The sequence below is a fragment of the Bos taurus genome, chromosome X, assembly GCF_002263795.3.
Source record: "Bos taurus isolate L1 Dominette 01449 registration number 42190680 breed Hereford chromosome X, ARS-UCD2.0, whole genome shotgun sequence".
In the NCBI taxonomy this organism is placed as follows: domain Eukaryota; kingdom Metazoa; phylum Chordata; class Mammalia; order Artiodactyla; family Bovidae; genus Bos; species Bos taurus.
The window spans coordinates 36,725,240-36,742,757 of record NC_037357.1 but is presented as its reverse complement, the minus strand read 5'-3'; the positions used below and the strand labels follow the sequence as shown (position 1 = coordinate 36,742,757).

The 17,518-nt window shown below is 60.6% G+C and overlaps 1 protein-coding gene across 2 annotated transcripts; it reads right to left on the bottom strand.

Annotated features, from left to right (window-relative positions):
* Positions 1–476: 476 nt before the first annotated feature.
* On the bottom strand, positions 477–14,280 carry BGN (biglycan). Of its 2 annotated transcripts, XM_005227658.5 has the most exons (9): positions 14,175–14,280; positions 7,619–7,714; positions 5,565–5,816; positions 5,182–5,294; positions 4,197–4,410; positions 3,586–3,696; positions 3,237–3,330; positions 2,996–3,134; positions 477–1,609 (listed from the first exon to the last, which is right to left on the bottom strand). In XM_005227658.5, the coding sequence occupies exons 3-9, from the start codon at positions 5,803–5,805 to the stop codon at positions 1,412–1,414; spliced, it is 1,110 nt and encodes a 369-aa protein (XP_005227715.1). In that variant the 5' UTR covers positions 5,806–5,816; positions 7,619–7,714; positions 14,175–14,280; the 3' UTR covers positions 477–1,411. The 2 variants fall into 2 exon arrangements, with proteins under 2 accessions (XP_005227715.1, NP_847888.2); NM_178318.4 differs by lacking the exon at positions 7,619–7,714 and having other exon boundaries at positions 14,175–14,260.
* Between the last annotated feature and the right edge of the window lie 3,238 nt (positions 14,281–17,518).

Sequence of the window (17,518 nt, the reverse complement as noted above, 5' to 3'; positions counted from 1 at the left end):
CTGGGAGCCTAGGCCAAGCCAGAACAGGTGGATGTACATGGCACTGGATCCTGTCCACATGAGGCCTGAACCTCCTAGGAGTGCGCCCCCTGGTGCTCACATGGGTGTGGCACATGGCTCTGCCCACAGCCGACATCCCATACCGTTCTGAGCCCCCAGATTCCAAGACCAGCTCCCTCTGGTGGTCTGCAGCCAGCTCTGCTTCAGGGATAGACCGGGCAACAGAGGGGACTAGAAGCGAGGGAAAGGGGGCAGCCTGGGGCCTTCTGCCTGGTTGCCCGGGTCCTCTAGGTCTAGCCTCCAACCTGAGGGTGCTCAGGACCCTTCCTCGAAGGCAGGGAAAGCAGCGAGTAGGCAACCCAAGGCTGGGTGTGGGCACACAGAGGCAGAACCTGGGAGCCAGTCACAGTAGTCCAGTGTGGCTCCCCATTCTGCTGGGTCCCCAGACGCCCTGAGAGGTGGCACACACACAGCCGTATTGCACAGTGTTTCTTTAATTGAAAGACAACAACCGACCTCAGAAGCAGCCCCTCCTCAAGCTGGGTGTGATGGTTTGAAACCCCCACCAGACCAGAGGCCGGATGGCAAAGGGAGGGGAGACTGAGCCATCATGGGGGGAAGGGGGACAGTGAGAAGCATGATGGGAACTCCAGTGGGACAGACCCTCAGGGTCTGGCTGAGCCCAGGGCTCCTCTCTTGGCTGTGGAAGAGGGGGTGCAGCACCTCCCTATCCGCTGGCCTCTGGAAGGGTCACCCAGGCTTCGGGTGAGCCTGGGCAGAGTAGGAGGGCAGCTGTGCCCCACACTCCACCTGCCTGGGTAATGGCTGGGCAGAGCCCAGAGAAACAGAAAGCAGACCTAGTCCAAGGATGTCAGAAACGAGAGGGAGGGACAGACAGAGAGAGCTGAACAAGACTGGACCAGGGGCCAGGAGACTCAGGAGGCTTCCCTGGGGGGCCATGAACTCGCAGAAGGATGGCGGGGGGCTGAGGAGCACAAAGGTAGCTGGCTGGGCTGAGGAGGGATGTGTGTCTGGCAGGTGGGGTGGGCTTAGTGGGGTCTCCATCCTTGAGCCCCCCAGACCCAGGGACCGTTTACCTTGGACTGGAGCCTCAGATCATTTGCTTTTGGGGTGAATGGGAAGAAAGCTTGGTTGGGGGGGGGGCGCCTCTGAATGGGTATGATGCGGGTGGGCAGGGGCAGCTCTGAATCCAAGGGACATGTGATGGGGGCCAGGCATCACGCCCCACCTGCACACTTGGGAGCCAGGGTGGGGGTGTCAAGGGGCCGTGAGTGGAGGGTGGGGGTCAAAGGCGGGGCTTGGCTCCCTTGCTTTGCTGCCCCTTCAGGACACACGCCATGCACCCCAAGAGACCCTTCCCAAGCCACCACCGCAGCAGCTGCCACAGCCTCTACTTTTTATAGTTGCCAAACTGGATGGCCAGGCGGTCAGTGACGCAGCGAAAGGTGGCCGGCTGCACCTCCCAGTAGGGAACGGGGTTGTTGAAGAGGCTGATGCCGTTGTAGTAGGCCCTCTTGACCCCGAAGCCCACTGGGCAGAAGTCGTTGACGCCCACCTTGGTGATGTTGTTGGTGTGCAGATAGACCACCTGGGGACAGAGAGGTGTGGCTCAAGGCAGCAGGCCCCGTTGCCCGCCCCCAACCCCGCCCCTGAGTCAGCCCCACTTGGGGAGCCCAAGCAACGGGCAGAACCCGCAAGGCTGGTGCCCTCCGTGCCAGCCGAGTCCTGCCTGGCCGCCTCAGGGGTTCGTGTGCTGCATCCATACAACCCTTTGAGGGCCTGGAGGTGATTCTTCCATTGTCTGGGAGTATAACCGGCTTACGTATGGTTGTTGGGCGGCTGTTGAACAGTGTTCAGGCACTGGTGTGTGACCAGGTGCTGGGATGGGGGGGTTAATGGGGTGGGTGTGAATGGGGCTGTTGATGTGGGAAGGATGCCACCCTGGGTTCACACAGTCCTTGGCCCTTCCTCTGGGTTCCCTGGACTGAGGTTCTCCTCCTCTTCCTAGTACTCAGAAGCACTTACCCCCCCACCCCCCCAACTCCCCGAAGCCTCTGTCTATGGGAATGTAGGGTGGGGGGCGTGAGGACTGTCTGATGAGGTGTGGCAGAGGGATGCATCCTGGAGGGCTGCAACAGTGCCTTCTAGAGGTGGTGGGATATGGCCACTAGAGGGCACTGCCGCTGTAGATTGGCAATCCCCTTGCAGGGCTAGGTGATGGATTCGCCCCAGCTGGACAGCCTGCAAGAATGGCCAGTCTCCTGGTATGTAGGCAGAGACTGAGGTCCAGAGCAAGGCCAAAGAAGACCTTGAGAGGACCCCTTGATCCCCTCATCAAGCCACTTCCTGCCCAGACTGTTCCCAAGCCCCTGGGCCTGTGGCACCTCTGTGGGGTCCCACCTACCCAAGAAACTCCAATATGTTGGCCACCTGACGCGAAAAGCTGACTCATTTGAAAAGACCCTGATGCTGGGAAAGATTGAAGGCAGGAGGAGAAGGGGACGACAGAGGATGAGATGGTTGAATGGTATCACCCACTCAATGGACATGAGTTTGAGTAAACTCTGGGAGTTGATCAAGGACAGGGAAGCCTGGTGTGTTGTGGTCCATGGGGTCGCAAAGAGTCAGACATGACTGAGTGACTGAACTGAACTGAACTGAACCCACCCGAGAGACCTTGAGCTCAAGTATCTACCAGGCTGGCTCTGGAGCATCCTGCCACTTTGCCACCCCTGTACCCAGCCTCCTCGCTGTCCACAATGGGGTCCCTAACTCTCCCCTTTCGCTTTCTCAGTGCCTTTCCAGATGAGGAGCGGGAGTCACCGGCCAGAGCACACATCTGACCAGCTGCACAGTGAACTCTGGTTCTGCTTCGTGGTGGGTCCGAGCACTGACAGCTAGGGTCTCAGCAGCTGCCCTGGGGACATCGACTGCCCCCTCCCTTCGCCGCATGTTAGAAACACCTGGCTCTCACCTGGAGGAGCTTGAGGTCTGGAAGACCAGCTGGCACCCTAGACAGCTTGTTGTTGTCCAAGTGCAGCTCCCGCAGCGTGGGCAGAAAACTCAGGCTCCCGTTCTCAATCATGCGGATCTGGTTGTGGCCCAGGCCCAGCCTGGGAAGGGATAGATGAATAAATGATGATGTGATGGGGTCCATGGGCTACAGTGCACTGGGCGGACTCAGGGCCCCCTGAGACCCCACCTCCACAGCCTACCTGTACAACTTGGAGTAGCGGAGCAGATCCTCTAGCTCGATTGCCTGGATTTTGTTGTGGTCCAGGTGGAGTTCATTGAGGGTCTCAGGGAGGTCTGCCAGGAAAAAAGGATGCTCTGAGCTGAATCCAGGAGACTGTGGGGTGGGGGAGGGCTGGTTCTGTGTGTGTGTGTGTGTGCGCGCGTGTCTGCACGATTTCACTCTTGGTGGAGCAGAGAGCCGAGCTCTGCCCCAGGTGGGGAGAGGGGCGACCAAAGCCCTCCCTGAGTACACTGGGTGGCTCCAGATGGTTTTGGGCTCCCTACCTGTGCTGTCCCCCAAAACGTGGGAAAGAAGGGCTGCCTCCCTACCTTTGGGGATGCCAGTGAGCTTGGCCTCGGAGATGCGAAGGTAGTTGAGCTTCAGGCCATCAAATGCTCCAGGTTCAAAGCCGCTGTTCTCCAGGGGGTTCCCACCCATCTCTAGGAGAGAGGCTCTCTCAGCCCTGAAGCCAAAGCTAAGCATCTGTCCCCACACCCTCGGGGCCTGTCGCTTCCTAAGGGGCCCCCACTAAGCACCCGCTCCATCTCCCCCTGAAAGCAGTGCCACTAATTTACTGGACGAGCTGTAAACTCCTTGCTGTTGAACACCACGAACTACCAAGGGTCTTTGGCCTGGCATGGGCCCTTGGGGACAAGGGGAGCCCACCCAGCTTCTCCCACCTGGCCCCTGGCTGGTAAGCTGTGCCAGCTCTATACTTGCCCTTTCTTTATGGGCCTGGGTTTCTCTTCACCTGGCCTTGGCATCTCTGGGGTGTGACCCTAGGCAAGCCTCCAGAACGTTCTGTGAGGCCAGCCGGCTTGTCCGTGGCACCTGGCTGCTCTGGTGGGCAGAGCCCCCCTCCTTGACCCTCCCCCTTCCCTGTCCACCCTCGCCACCATGGGGGAGGGGTGAGGACCACCACAGGGCGGGCCTGGCTCACCAATGCAGTTCATGTTGCGAAGCCCACTGAACACGCCCTTGGGCACCTTGCGGATGCGGTTGTCATGGATGCGGAGCTCCACCAGGGAGCTGGGCAGGTTGGGAGGGATCTCCACCAGGTGGTTCTTGGAGATGTAGAGCTTCTGCAGCTTCCGCAGGGGGCTGAAGGCCTTCTCGTGGATCTTGGAGATCTTGTTGTTCACGAGGACCAAGGCCTGAGGTGGCACAGAAGTCCTCAGTTCCCCACCTGCTTGCCTTCTCCTCTCCCCTCTTCCCTGCCCCTGAGCTAGTGATTCATGTTGTCGGGGCTTCACAGATGCTGGAGTCCCAGCTCAGCCTCCAGGAGATCTACCTCTGCTCGTGGGCAGAGTGCAGAGTGGAAGCTGGCACTCAGGTCCAGCAAGGCCGCTGCAGCTCATGCCCTGGTTACCCTACTTGCACCCTGGTTGCGATGCAACCTTTCCTTACTGTGTTGCTGGGAGGAGCCAATAAGATGCAAAGGTAACAGTCAATAGAGAGAATTGGGCTGGGTGATCCTGTCCTTCCCTGGTAGCTCAGAGAGGAAAGCATCTGCTTGCAATGTGGGGAGACCTGGGTTCGATCCCTGGGTGTGGAAGATCCGCTGGAGAAGGAAAAGGCCACCCACTCCAGTGCCCTTGCCTGGAAAATCCCATGGATGGAGGAGCCTGGTAGGCTACAGGCCATGGGGTCCCAAAGAGTTGGGACAGGATAAAAGGAAAGCGAAGTAGCTTAGTGACTTCACTTTACTTTTATCCTGTCCTGACATTGCACATGTGCCCATGACCCTGAGTGCTCCTGCTGCAGCCGCCTCCTAACCTCCCTCAGGACTCCCTGAGTCCCTGGTCCTCTCTCACATTGCACAAGTGCATGCCCACACCCATCGGGACCCCACCCCTCCACACACCCGCTGGGCTGCAGGCCTGCTGCCTCTTCCCAGCCCCTTGGAAGAGTCAGGGTGGGCTTACGTAGAGGTGCTGGAGGCCTTTGAAGTCATCTTTTCGGAGCTCAGAGATGTCATTATTCTGCAGGTCCAGCAGGGTGGTGTCAGGCGAGATCTCCTTGGGCACAGCCTTCAGACCTGGGGGCCGGTGCTGCAGTCAGCAGTGTAAACCACAGCCATGGCCACGGCCACAGCCCCAGAGGGGTGCACATGCAGACCCGCACATGGGGACTCCATGGCTGCAAGTGAGTGTAGCTCCAAGGCCAGGGCTGGACACTCTTCTCCCTCCCCACGTGCTTTCAAGCAGACCCAGGGACACCCTCCCACAGTGAAATCAGGATCCCTGAGCCAGCTCCAGGTCACTCCCTGCCCACCCTCAGCCTTCCATGTCCGTCCCCCCAGACTGACCCAGGTCGGAGCACTGAACAACCCTCAGATGGCAGTGGCAGCCAAAAGGGCACATGGCGCTGTAGGTGGGTGGGAGGGAGTCCAGGTCTGGGATGCCCGAGGTTGTTTCTGCACCCGAAGCTTCCTCATCGTTCAGCATGGGCAGCCCATCATCCAGGGTGAAGTCCCAGAAGGCTTTTTGCTCAAAGGGCAGGGCCTGGCTCAGGGCCAGCAGGGCTGCAAGAGGCCACAGGGGCCACATGGTGGGCGTGCCTGCAAAGCCAGAGTGAGGAGGGGCCATCAGGGGAGCCCAGCTGATGCCCACGCCCGGGGGGCTGGGGTTCTGTGTGTGTGCTGGCCTCATGTCTGTCACACCTCCCCAGGGCAGCCAGACCAGGGCTGGAGTGGCCAGGAGGGAGGTGTGGGTGGGCAGAAGGTCCTGGGCAGGATAGGGGCGTGGCTGGCTGTCCTTCTGCCCTGCTCCGTTTTCAGGCAGGACTTGGCCACCGTGGGCTATGCTGTGTCTTTCCAGTTAGCGAGTCTGCACCCCTCCAATGCATGAGCACACACACACATGCATCACCCCCTCCCCACACAGGACACTGAGTCAGCCTCAGCCTGTGTGTGTGGGGATCGGGGAGGCTAGTGGAGGTGGCGGAGAGGGAAACCCAACCCTCTGCCCCCACAGACCTTGAAGAATTAAGATTGAAAGATAACCATGGGGGCTGGGGCCAATCCTTTCCTGCCTGAGTCCCCTTTGCAGTGCACCCACGTTTTTCTAAGAAAGTCAAGAGGCCAAGGCACTAGGGTGGGCATGCTGGGCAGAGCTGGGCTAGCCCTGGAGCAAAGCGGAGGAGGGGGCATCCTCCCAGCCCATGTGTGGAATGCCAAAGATGGAGGGGGAACCCTGGCATCCCCCTCCATCCTTGCTGCTCCCGGGGGGCCTTGGCTTCCTCCTCTGGCCCACAAACCTTCCCCTGACCTCTGTCCACGGCCCAGCCCCCTGGAAAGGCCACAGGAAGGGAACAGGCTACTGCCAGGGTGGTGGGCAGGGTCAGGCTTGTCTGGAGGCCCCCAGGCCGGGAAGCGGGCTGGGGGTGGGAGTTGGGGGAAAGCGGCCCTGCCCGAGCCTGCCCCTGGTGCCCACATCTGCCTGCCTTCTCCTCCAGCAGAGGCTTCCCCCATCCAGATGGGCTCCTCTAGCAGGAAACCTTGTCCACGAAGAGGCTGCCCCCTTATCTAGATTTCCTGGGCAAGCCCCAGCCTCATTTTCCCAAGTGTGACACAGGGATACACATGCCCGCCTTGCTTATTACCCAAGCACAGGGTGTCTGGGGTTGCCCCGCATGCGGACCTCAACCCTACCCCACAGAGGCCCTCACTTGGGGCCCATCTTGGCCAGGGGAGGGGCTCTTTGGGGCTTCAGCAGGGTTGGGGTGAGCCCCCCGAGCCTGATAGCTGGTTGCAAAGTGGGGAGAGGCCCTGGGCAGGCCCAGTGGATGTGGGGCTGGGCTGGTGGCCTGGGGGGCTACTGCCTTGGAGCCCTGCCACCCTCAGGCAGTGGGAGGGCCTGTGGCCATGTGCAGACCTGTGGGTACAACAGCTCTGCCCCTGGTGTTCCCACTGATCGCTATCTGGCCGCCCTCTCTCGCACCCCTCCCGCCCCTCAGAGCTGGTCATGTGACCTGTCCTGGTTCCCACCTTTGCAGCAGCTGGGGTGGACAGTGTGCTTGGTGAGCAGATGCTGGAGGTAGGGGGTGGGGTGCGGCCTCAGCCTCAGAGCCAGCCCCAAAGTGCCCCCAGCAGGCCGGCAACCCTCTTGAGCATGCAGCCCCCACTGATAGACTCAGAAAAGCCACCTTGCCTCCCAGGTCACACAGCAAAACGAGGGTCCCTCCTGGCTGGGGGAGCCCCTGGCCTTCCTGGCTCCTTTGGGCCTTGAGTGCCAGTGGTCACACTCAATGTCCCACCAGCCCTATGCTGGTCCCATAGGACTGGGGGAGTTCCCACCCCACCCCACCCCCAGCCCCAAGGGTCTCGGCACAGAGTAGGGAGAAGACCCTAGGTTTGCCTACCTGTACCACAAGTCCCTTTTCCTTCCCACAGGTTCTCAAAGCACAGGTCACGGTAGGGTGGGCCCAGACTTCCCAGGCACGGCTGGACACCCAGGGCTGAGACGAGGAAGTGAAGGGGAGGGTGAAGGTAGAAGGGCGAGACGGAGCAGGAGGCAGAGGAGGCTGCTCCCCCCTCGCCTGGCACCCCTGCCAAAGCCACTACCTCACAGGGGGAATGAGTCAGGGATAGAACACCCCGCTGAAGCCTTGGGAGGCTCTGAGATCCACCGTCCACCTGGACGGTTGGGGTGGGGTGGTCCGGCCAGGCCTGGGGGATCGGGAAGGCCTGGGGCCCTCCACATGGAGCGCCCTGGCAGGACTAGCCACCGAGGCCCTGCGTGGGCTCATGAGACCCTTCCTGGGGGCGACAGGAGGCTTCAGAGGAGTCGAACCAGGTTCCAAGGTGCATCTGGGGTCCCCGCAAAGAGGCTGAGGGAGGGTGTGGGGTGGGGAAAGGCAGGCTCCTTTGGAAGCTCACTCTGAGGGAGAGGGAGGCTGAGGTCTTGAAGGCCCCCAGAGCCCTCAGGGCAGAAGACAAGGTTTGGCTGGTTCTCCCCGGCTCCTGGCCGGGCCCAGGCAGTGGGCAGGCTGGCGGGCTTTCCGCCACAGCCCTCCTTTCCCCACAGAGAACTGGCAAGAGACTAAGCAGCCAGAACTGTGCAGGGGGGAGGGGGGCTGGCTGGACACCAAGACTGCCAGAGACCGCAAAAGACACCCCCGGCCCTCAGGGCCAGAAGGAGCCAGGGAGGGGCCTGGAGGAGGCGCCCAGGACCAAAGTTCCATTTGACGGAAGAGAAAATGGAGACCTAGAGAAAAGAACCCACCTCAGGCAATGCCAGGCCCCCAGGTTTTCACTATGGACACAGAGGGTGAGAACCATAGTCGGTACCCCCAGCCTAGCCAGGTCTCCGGGCCTCAGTTTCCCTTCATTGGCCTCCCTGGGCATGTCCCTGATGACTTCAGGCAGGCTCGGGCCCCATCAGGGGGTTCTCTGAGCTCAACGAGCTCCACATTCTCAGAGCAACGGAAAGAAGTGGTGATGGCGTGAGGCCTCAGGCCGGGCGCCCACACGTGGGAGTGAGGACCGCCCCCCCCCCCCGCCACTCAATAGGGCTCTCCTTGTCTGGCCCTCTGAAAGGTTGCGCAGTCCTCTGACTGGGATATCTCCAGGTCCCAGCCAAACAAGACACACTGGCAACCACTGAGAACCCAGAGGGGCCATGCCAGGCATTCACGTCAGGCCAAGGGTGGCAGGAGCGGGCCCTGAGGTCTGGCAGGCCCTGGGAACTTGCTTAAAGATATGTGGCCCACAGCTGCCAAGTCAGAGATGCTGGACTCCTAAGCCCAATGTCTGGCCCCACCAAGCAACCTGACCTGAACTCAGACACGTGTGCCATCTTCCACTCAGCCCTGCTGGTGCCCACTTTTCTGCCCCCTTCCCTCTCAGACTCCAACCCATCGTCCCCTGCACCCTCCAGCTCTAGTCTGCCCTTAGGTGGCACCCAGACAGAGGGCACGGGTGCCATCCCTGGGTCTTCCTGAAGCTGACGTGTGTGTGCGCATGTGGGGATGACTGTGTGAGGGGCTGGTGGCTGCAGTGGGGATTAGGGTGAGCCCTGCCTTGCTTGTGTCTACACCCCAGCCACCCCTGAACCCATCACCATGGCCTCAGCATGCCTTCCAGCTATGAGGGGAGCAGGCATCCAAGCGTGGCTGGCCAGGGCGGCTCCTTCCTGCTGGGTCCTGTGCCCCTGCAGCCTTCAGGCACAGACTTGACCTGGATGTGGGCGTCAGAGACCCACAGGGAGCCAGCCCATCTGCTGCAAGGAGCTGGCCCCAGGCCAGTGGCTGGTGCTACCCAGGCCAGACCTTTCTCCCCAAAGCCCTGAAGACACCCATCACACCCCCATCCTGCTGGGAAACCTCTGGAAGGCTGGAAGGTCTAAGGGCTGGCCTTCCACCGTGCCAGGAATCAGGGAGGAGATGAGCCAGGTCACCTGGTCTTTCTGCCCCAGAGCTTTCCTTCTCCCGCTCACTGAAGAAAGCCCGAGGGAGAGTGAGGGTGCTGTCACTTCCCAGGGGTGCTACAGGAGGTCCCAAGTGATTTCCTAACTCAGCCTTCCCCAGGGACAGCAGGAAGTGCTGTTTCTCCCATCGCCTCTCCCTGACTCAGGCTGGAGGTGACGCTGATGGAAAGCAAGGCTCTGTCCTGTGGGTCTGGAGCCCCCAGGCTTGCATCACGCAGTTTCTGGAAACACGGCATCTCTCAGGCCACCACCATCAATAGCTCCCCTCGGCCCGCAGGGACAGATGGCCCTGTCCCACCTGCAGCTGTAGGGAAGTGGCCTGGGAAAGCCATCACGCCACCCTGGCCCAGAGGGTCCCCCAAGCTTTTAGCTCACAGCAGGCGACAGACCCCACAGGGAGATGTTCTCAGCCCAGCTCCCAGAACCTGAGGCCCTTGGCTGCCTTGCTCCCTCATGGGGCTGGGGGCTCAGCTTGGGGTGGAGCTTGCCCTCTGCAGCCAGCCTAGGAGGTCTTGCTGGACCTGTGACCTTCAGCTCCTCCCAGGGCTCCCCCTCTGTGTGGTGGGGTGGCCTGTAAATCCCTAGGACCGCCATCGAGGCCAAGCTGGAACTGAGACTGAGAGCATGGAGGTGGCACCCAGCTCCCCAGATGCCCCTGTCTCTGGAGAAAGGGCTCCCAGAGCCAGTCTCCCTCTGCCCTCTGTCTGGCTCCTTCAGGTCCCAGTTTTGTTGCCCAAATCTGTGATCCCTTGGACATTTGGACTTCTGACCGCTGTGTCCCTTTTGGGCCATTTGATTCTTCTAGAGGCTGCTGGTGGGTGAGACGCGGGGGCAGGTTCGCTGTTGCATGGAGCCTGGGACCTCTCCCAGCCTGCTGCCCCATGTCCTGCAGCTCTGCCCCATGCTGCAGTTTCTGCTGATTTGGGACTTTACACCATGGACCAGGAGAGCTGGGTGTGAGCTAGCCAGGTAGAGCCCCAGGACCCTAAACCCTGAGATTGGATGTGTTACCTAGGGAGAGGCAGGGGGGAGTCCTCAGACTCCCTGGCACCTTCGGTAGGCTTGGGATGTCAGACATCCCAGCCCACCAAGAAGCACAAACTGGGCTGCTGAGAAGGTGGGGGACAAGCCAAAGAGGGCTGAACTGTGGCTGGCACTCCAAGAGCCTGGGGTGGGGGCGGCCCCAGAGCAGGTGAAGGAAGTCCTGGGGGACCCTGGGGCTGACCCTGGACCCTGGGGCTCCAGGTGCGGGAGGGCTTTCACCCCAGGACTTCTTATCTAGAAGGTTCATCTTATCTAGATGAACCACAGCCCCAGTGAGCAAGACTAAGCAGACCCCATCCCCATTTCCCCCCAGGCTGTCTCCCACTGGCTTCCTTGAAGATGGGATTCACCAAAAAGATTTTGTGCGTGATTGAAGTGTGAGTGGGCCCAGTACGTGAGCAGAGAGGACAGAGGGGATGGGAGAGCACTGTCTGGCCTGGGAACCAGCCAAAAGGAGGAGTGTGGAGCTGGCAGGATCCTGTGTGCCCGCTTTCAGGAGCCCACGGCTATCCCCCCTCCCCCTACTGTGGCTCATAGCAGCGGGCCCCAGGAGGGTCACTGTCACCCTCTAGCCCCTCGAGTAGAGCTAAATCCTTGGGCTGGTGTGTCCCATCCCACCAGCAGGGTGGAGAGGCTCAGGGAGGGGTGCTCAGCTCAAGGCAGGGACCGAGATCTCCCACCCTGGGGTAACCAGTGAGGACGATTGGGAGGCTGTCATGGTGGGTGTGGGAAGACCTTTTCTAACAATCCAGGGTGTTGGCACATAGGCAAGGAAGAGGGGGCAGACATGCTGGCCAAAGGACCAATGGCTCAGTGGCCTAGCAAGTAGAGCTTTGGAGACCCTAGAGCTGGGGCTGGGGTCCTGCCTGGGGGCAGGGGGCACGCGCCAGACAGTGCCTGGCCCTACGGGCACTTTGGGCGTTGGGCTGTGCCTGCTGTTCATGTGCTCCTGGGTGGCCCTGGGGGCCAGCCACTGTCCCAGGCCATGTCCCAGGCAACCAAGGACAAGTGACAGCTAGGACGGGTCTGTCTCCTTGGGGCTTCTCCAGGGAGCAGGGGAGGGCTGGCAGTGGGTGGCTCTGGGAAGCAGGCTCATGACTGATTCCTCCTCTGGGACTTAACGCCGATGCTGGAAGGGACCCTCTGCGGTCCTGAGTGACTATAGAATATCGCTAAAGAGAGGAGATGCTTTCTTGTCTTTTGAATACCCCTTCTGCTCCAGTCCTTCCCCGTTCACCCTTCTGTCATGAGCCAGGGCCACTGATGGGATTGGGGAGAAATTCAGGCCAAGGCTTGTATGTCATCCTGCGCAATGGTGAGAGGGCTAGCACCCTACGTTTCTGGGCCCCTAAAATCAGCTGGCAAAGAACTGCCACCAGACCTGTAGTTGAAGGGACTGAGCCTCGGACTCCCCATCAACACAGTGAGGCCCCTGCTCCAGGGCAGGGCGTTACAAGCAATAGGCTGGTTAATGTGTTCTGTGACCTGGGTCCTTGGGACCTGAAGGTGGGCCAGTGGGTGAGCCAGCTAGGGTTGCGGGGCGGCCACTCAGCTGCTGGCTACATGGCAACGGGAGCCCTCCCTGGTGCCAGTCTCTTTCCATGGCCTGGCCCCTGTGGCTGAGAGACAGCCATGTGCCTTCCTTTCGATGAGCCTATGGCAGCTGGTCATAGGGCATTCTGCACAAAAGTGCCTCTGCCCAACCACCAGGGTGTGGATTGCATAGGTGGTTGCAGGGGGCCAGGAGGCGCTCACCTGTGTGCACACAGGGGCGGCCACGTGTTATCCCTCCTTATGAACCCGAGAGCCTGGATGCACATTCCAGAGCATCTCCAGCTTCTCTCAATTCCAACCAGTCCCCACAGGTTGGCCGGCCAGGGAGGGGCGTGGACACAGAAGCAGGAGACCCCAGGGCACGGGACTGGCCACATCGGGGACCTGAGCGGCCCTTAAGAAGACTTCAACTGTGAGAGCAATCTCCCAGGCCTGAGCAAGGTCTGCTCCGTGCCCCCCACCAGCACTCTGCCTCAGAGGACCCTGGGCCTTCTGCTCCACTGAGCAGAGCCAACTCAGGAAGCTCTTGCCAACCCGTGCCTAGGCCCCAGACCCATCCACAGAGTGGTGAGGTGGGGCTCCCACCCCTGAGTCTTTCAGGGCACTCTGCTGGGTTCCTCAGCAGGTCCCTTGGCATGCCAGACATCTTGGGAGCTTGCTAGGACAGGGGCCTGGGGCCCGGCCGCCTCCCACACCAAACCGCACACCCTACAGTTGACCATAAGCTATCACGATCAACACTCGAGTGCCTCTAATGGCTCCCTGGATGCTATGGGATCAGTAGCCAGGGTTTGTCGGTCCTGCCCCTCTGTGGGCCTCTGTTGCCCCCTCTGTGCAATGGATGGGGTAGGGGGTCCCATGAGACCAGCTCTGGAGGGCAACCTTGTTAGCGCTGTTTGGTTTCAGATCTGGGATGCTCTTTCCATTCTAGAGGTGTCCCCAGGTACCCGCGGGGTGCGTCCTTTGGGGAACAGAGCACCTAGCCTGGGATGTCTTGAGCTCCACCCCTCCCTAAAAGTGCCCATCCTGGAATGATGATGTCCTTGAATTGACCCACAGAGCCCTTTGGGGCCCCAGGCCAAGCCGGCCTGGCTAACACAGCACAGTGGCCTGGGTTTCCTTCTGCACCCCTCTTTGGAGCCTCAATTCAAAGAGGTTCTGGGGACAGAGAGGCCTGAGCCACTCAGGCAGCCCCACTCAGGCCCCCCACCCCCAGCCATGGCTCTGTAGACCCACGCCTCACCCAGGAGGAGGTGAATGCAGAACACTCGCCTTCGAGTAAGCAAGGAATATCTGGGCAGGGTGCCTGGGGCGTGCCTGGGAAACCAAGTCGCGGAGCCCATGCCGTGGTCTAGCCCCAGGCCCTGGGAATTGCTCCCCAGCACTGAGTTCAGGCCGAAGCCTGGAGGTCTATCCTAACCAGGGGCCAGAGTCAGGCCAGCGAGGGGGTGCAGGGCGCACCTGGGATTTGATGATGTTCTGGGGTGGCCGCCAAGGGGCAGAAGCCCAGGGGGATGTGGAGTGTGAAGCAGGGCTGAGCAAGGGGAGACGGAAGGGGATGGAGAAGGTGCCTGGAGGACCCAGGGGGGAAAAGAGGCTGAGATGGGACTGGGACCAAGGAGGGCCCGCAGGGTGGCCACGAAGGGGCATGCTGGGATCCTGCAGCAGGGGGCCGTGGGAATCTGCAAGCAGCCTCCGGGGGCGGGGGGGGGGGGCGGCGGGAGATGGTGGTGAGGGGGCCGCAGGGGCAGGGGTAGGGACGAGGAGGGTGAGTTTGGGGGGGCACAGGGTTGGGGCATCTGGAGGATGAGACAGCGAGGGCGAGGGCGGTTCCAGGCCAGCTGTAGGAATGGTGGGGGACAGGATGGAGCTTGTGGGGGTGGGGGCCTTACCTGAGGAGGGCAAGCGGTGGGCACGCGCTGGCTGGTGGGCAGCCTGAGGCGTCAGCCAGTCCCTGTGTCTGTGTGTTGTGTCGTCTGAGAGCAGCTGCTCACTCCTGGGCAGTTCGGGGAGAGAGGGAGAGGGAGGCGGCGGGAGGGAGGGTAAAGGCTGGGCGGGCGGGCAGGCCGACGGGGAGGGGACGGCGGGGAGGGGGCGGGGATGGGGGGAGGGGGCGGGGAGGGAGGGAGAGAGGGAGGGAGGAAGGGAAGGAGGGGGCAGGCTTCCCGGCCCCCCTGGCAGCTTCAAAGGGAGTAATTTTCTTGTAGACGGCTGGGCTAGCTGTGCCCCTCCCCCTTACGCCCCCCATCCCGAGGACGACCCCCCCCACTCCAAGGCCACGACCCCCTGCCCCCCACCCCGGGGAGGCACACTCTCTCACTCAGACAAGGCCCCTTGGCGTCTCCAGGCCGACGACGCAGCCTCAGAGATTCAAACTTTCCACCATCCGGATGGGGACACTGAGGCCCAACAAGGGGGGCGGGAGCCGGCTCGCTGGCCGGTGCTTGGCCTGGAAGAGGAAGGCGAGAGGGCAGAAATGGAAAGGGGACAAGGGGGTGGTGGCCTCCAAGTGCTAGTCCGGCGAGGGGCCCCTGGTATCCTGTCCTGAGCCTTCCCAGAACGAACGTGTGGCAGCCGCAGCCTGGGGAGGAGGTGGTTGTCTGGGATCAGGAAGGGAGCTGTGGTGGATTGCTGAAAGGGCTGGATCCACTTCCTGGCCCACTCCAGCCTTTTTGTCCCTGTGACTTCAGAATGGGGTTCAGCTGGGAACTGGCAGGGGGCAGCACAGATTCTGGGGGTCCTCCTCCCCGGCTTGCCTGCCCCGAGCTGAGGCTCGCAGAAGCTGATTCAGAGAGGCGGAGCCAGCCAGTCATTCTTCTGCTCCATCCGAGCAGGTCCCCCAGGGTGAAGGAACCGCGATGAGGGTGGCCACTTCCTCAGCGCTGAGGCTGGTGCTGGCCACTTCTTGGGGTAACCGGGTCAGCCCACCAAGTGTCCCAGAAAGAGGCTGTCAGCAGCCATGACACCCACGCCATCCCTGGTAGCTCAGCCACTTCCTGAGAGACAAGCCCACCCCTCCTCCCTGTCCCATGGGGTCCCAATTCTTCCCCACCACCCTGGCCCTTTTTGCCCAGTCTTGGCCCAGGGAGCCTCCTGCAAGAGCAGCTTTGGGGAGACAGAGGTGAGGGTTTAGATGGGACGAGAAACTGAGGCAAGGAGCCCCACTGAGATCTGCAAAGGAGAATGGGGAAAGAAATGAAGGCCAGACAGAACTCCACTGAGCCCAAAGGAGGAAAAAAAAAAGAAAAAACTCAACATGGCAGGGGTAGGGGGCAGGTCAGGGAGAGGCAGAGCTAGTGAAAGGAGAACAGGGGTGAGGCCTCAGGGTCCCGCCTACCTAGCCAGCAGGTAGGTTCTAGAAAGTTCTACCAGGGCAGCGGTTGGGCCCAAATCCCTTTTCTGTGTGGAAGCATCCATTCAGGCATGGCCGGTTGGACCTGGGACACAGCCTTGACAAAGCTGTGGTGGCTCCCTCTTGTTCCCGCGGGTGAGGTAGTGACACATGGTTGGAAGCACGTGCCCTTCCAGACACAGGGGTTGGTTTCACTTATTTGTTTGTGTGCTTTTTTTTTTTTTTTTCCTGTTTATTGGTGACATATTCAAATATCTCTGGCAGTAGAAGGACTCATACCATGAAGCCCGGGTCACCCCACAGAGCAGCAACTCTCGTTCACAGCTGGGAAGGAGGAGAAAGAGGATCCAAAACACATATAAGACCTTGTGCTCACATTGCGTGAGCCTGCAGGAAATGTCTAGAATCGGCACATGGACAGGGACAAAAAGTAGATTCCTGGTTTCTTAGGGGGGTGTGGCAGATAGAGTGGTGACAGCCAAAGGTATGAATTTTCTTTAGGACTTGATGAAAATGTTCTAAAATTGACTATGATGATTTTGGACCCTCTGTGAAGATACTAAACAAAAACCATTGTACACATTAAATAGGTGAATTAATTGTATGCTATAGAACCTTTCCAAAACATACTATGGAAAAATCTGGACAAGCTTTTTGGTCAATGCAATATAGCTCCATAAAGTTATTGAAACCTTTTTTTAAATAAAAAAAAAAAAAGCAAACAAAAAGGGCACAAGGCATGCCTACCACCCAAGGAGCCAAGTTGCTTACTGAGTAAGGTCCCACCTGGCCTGGTGCCCCCAGCCACCCTCTGTGGAGCCTTGCACTGCTCTGGGGACTCTGCGGCCGGGCTCTGAGCTCTGCAGGGAGGCGACTGGAGCAGGACATGGCCACACACAGTGCCAGAGGCACTCAGGAAGGCTTCCTGGAGGAGAGGACTTAAAGCAGACAACTAGAGAAGAGGGACATTGTTGGCAGAAGGAAGACCATAGGGGAGCAGGAAGGCAGTTAGGTGGGAAAGCTTAGTGGTGGGCCAGGCAGGCTCCTGGAGGGAACTTGGGGCAGCAGTGAGGCTACACCCTGCACCTTGGAGCTCTTCCCCGCAGCTGGAGGTGCATCTGGGGCAATATGTCCGTAAATACGGTTCTTGCGCCTGGAAGGCTTTTCTGTCTGTGGTTTGCAGTCTGCAATAAGCCATAACTGCACGCCCGGCCCAAGGCCCACTGAGTCACTGGGCCTGGCCCTCTAATTTGGGGGCCACTCCCAGACCAGCCAGGCTGCACCTCAGTCCTGGGCCTCCCCCGCCCCCTCCCTCTTCTCTGCAGCCGAGGAGCAACTGGGACCCCAGTTGAAGCAGCCGCTGAGTACAGCATGTCCTGCTGGCTAGCGGAGCCACGGCCTCCTGGCCTCTGGCCTCCCGGGGCTGGGAGGAGGCAGCAGGAGGCAGGGGAGGGCAGGCATGGGGTCAAGGCAGGAAGGAAGAGCAGGCATTTCCTGAGGCCCCCGGGCCCTCAGAGGAGGCTGATGCACAGCTGTCTTAGCTCCACAAGAACCAGCACAGACAGGGCTGGCTGAGGGACTGGAGGTGGGGGCGGGTGGGCCGGAAGGCAGAGGCCAGCCTCTGCCAGCAGGAGCCCAGGGGTGACTAACGCCCTTTCCCAGCATTCTCTGTACCTCTGGGACATCACTGCACAGGCCCCCAAAGCCCCAGTCTGGACACTAGTCCCAAGGGACTAAAGAGGACTACGTGATCCTGCCAGCAGCCCCCTGCCCCTCAGCCAGGATACCCTAGCAGCCTCCACTTGTTAGAAGGCCCTTGTGCCAGGAGTCAAGAACACAGCCCGCTCAAGCTGCCTTTGCTGCGCATCCCTCAAGGGCAGAGTC

Excerpts from the sequence above, each read along its gene's own strand:
- BGN (XM_005227658.5), bottom strand. The coding sequence starts at position 5,805 with ATGTGGCCCCTGTGGCCTCTTGCAGCCCTGCTGGCCCTGAGCCAGGCC. Across the intron at positions 4,411-5,181 it reads AAGGCCTCCAGCACCTCTAC|GCCTTGGTCCTCGTGAACAA; the intron begins GTAAGCCCACCC and ends GTGCCACCTCAG. Across the intron at positions 1,610-2,995 it reads CAGACCTCAAGCTCCTCCAG|GTGGTCTATCTGCACACCAA; the intron begins GTGAGAGCCAGG and ends CTCTGTCCCCAG.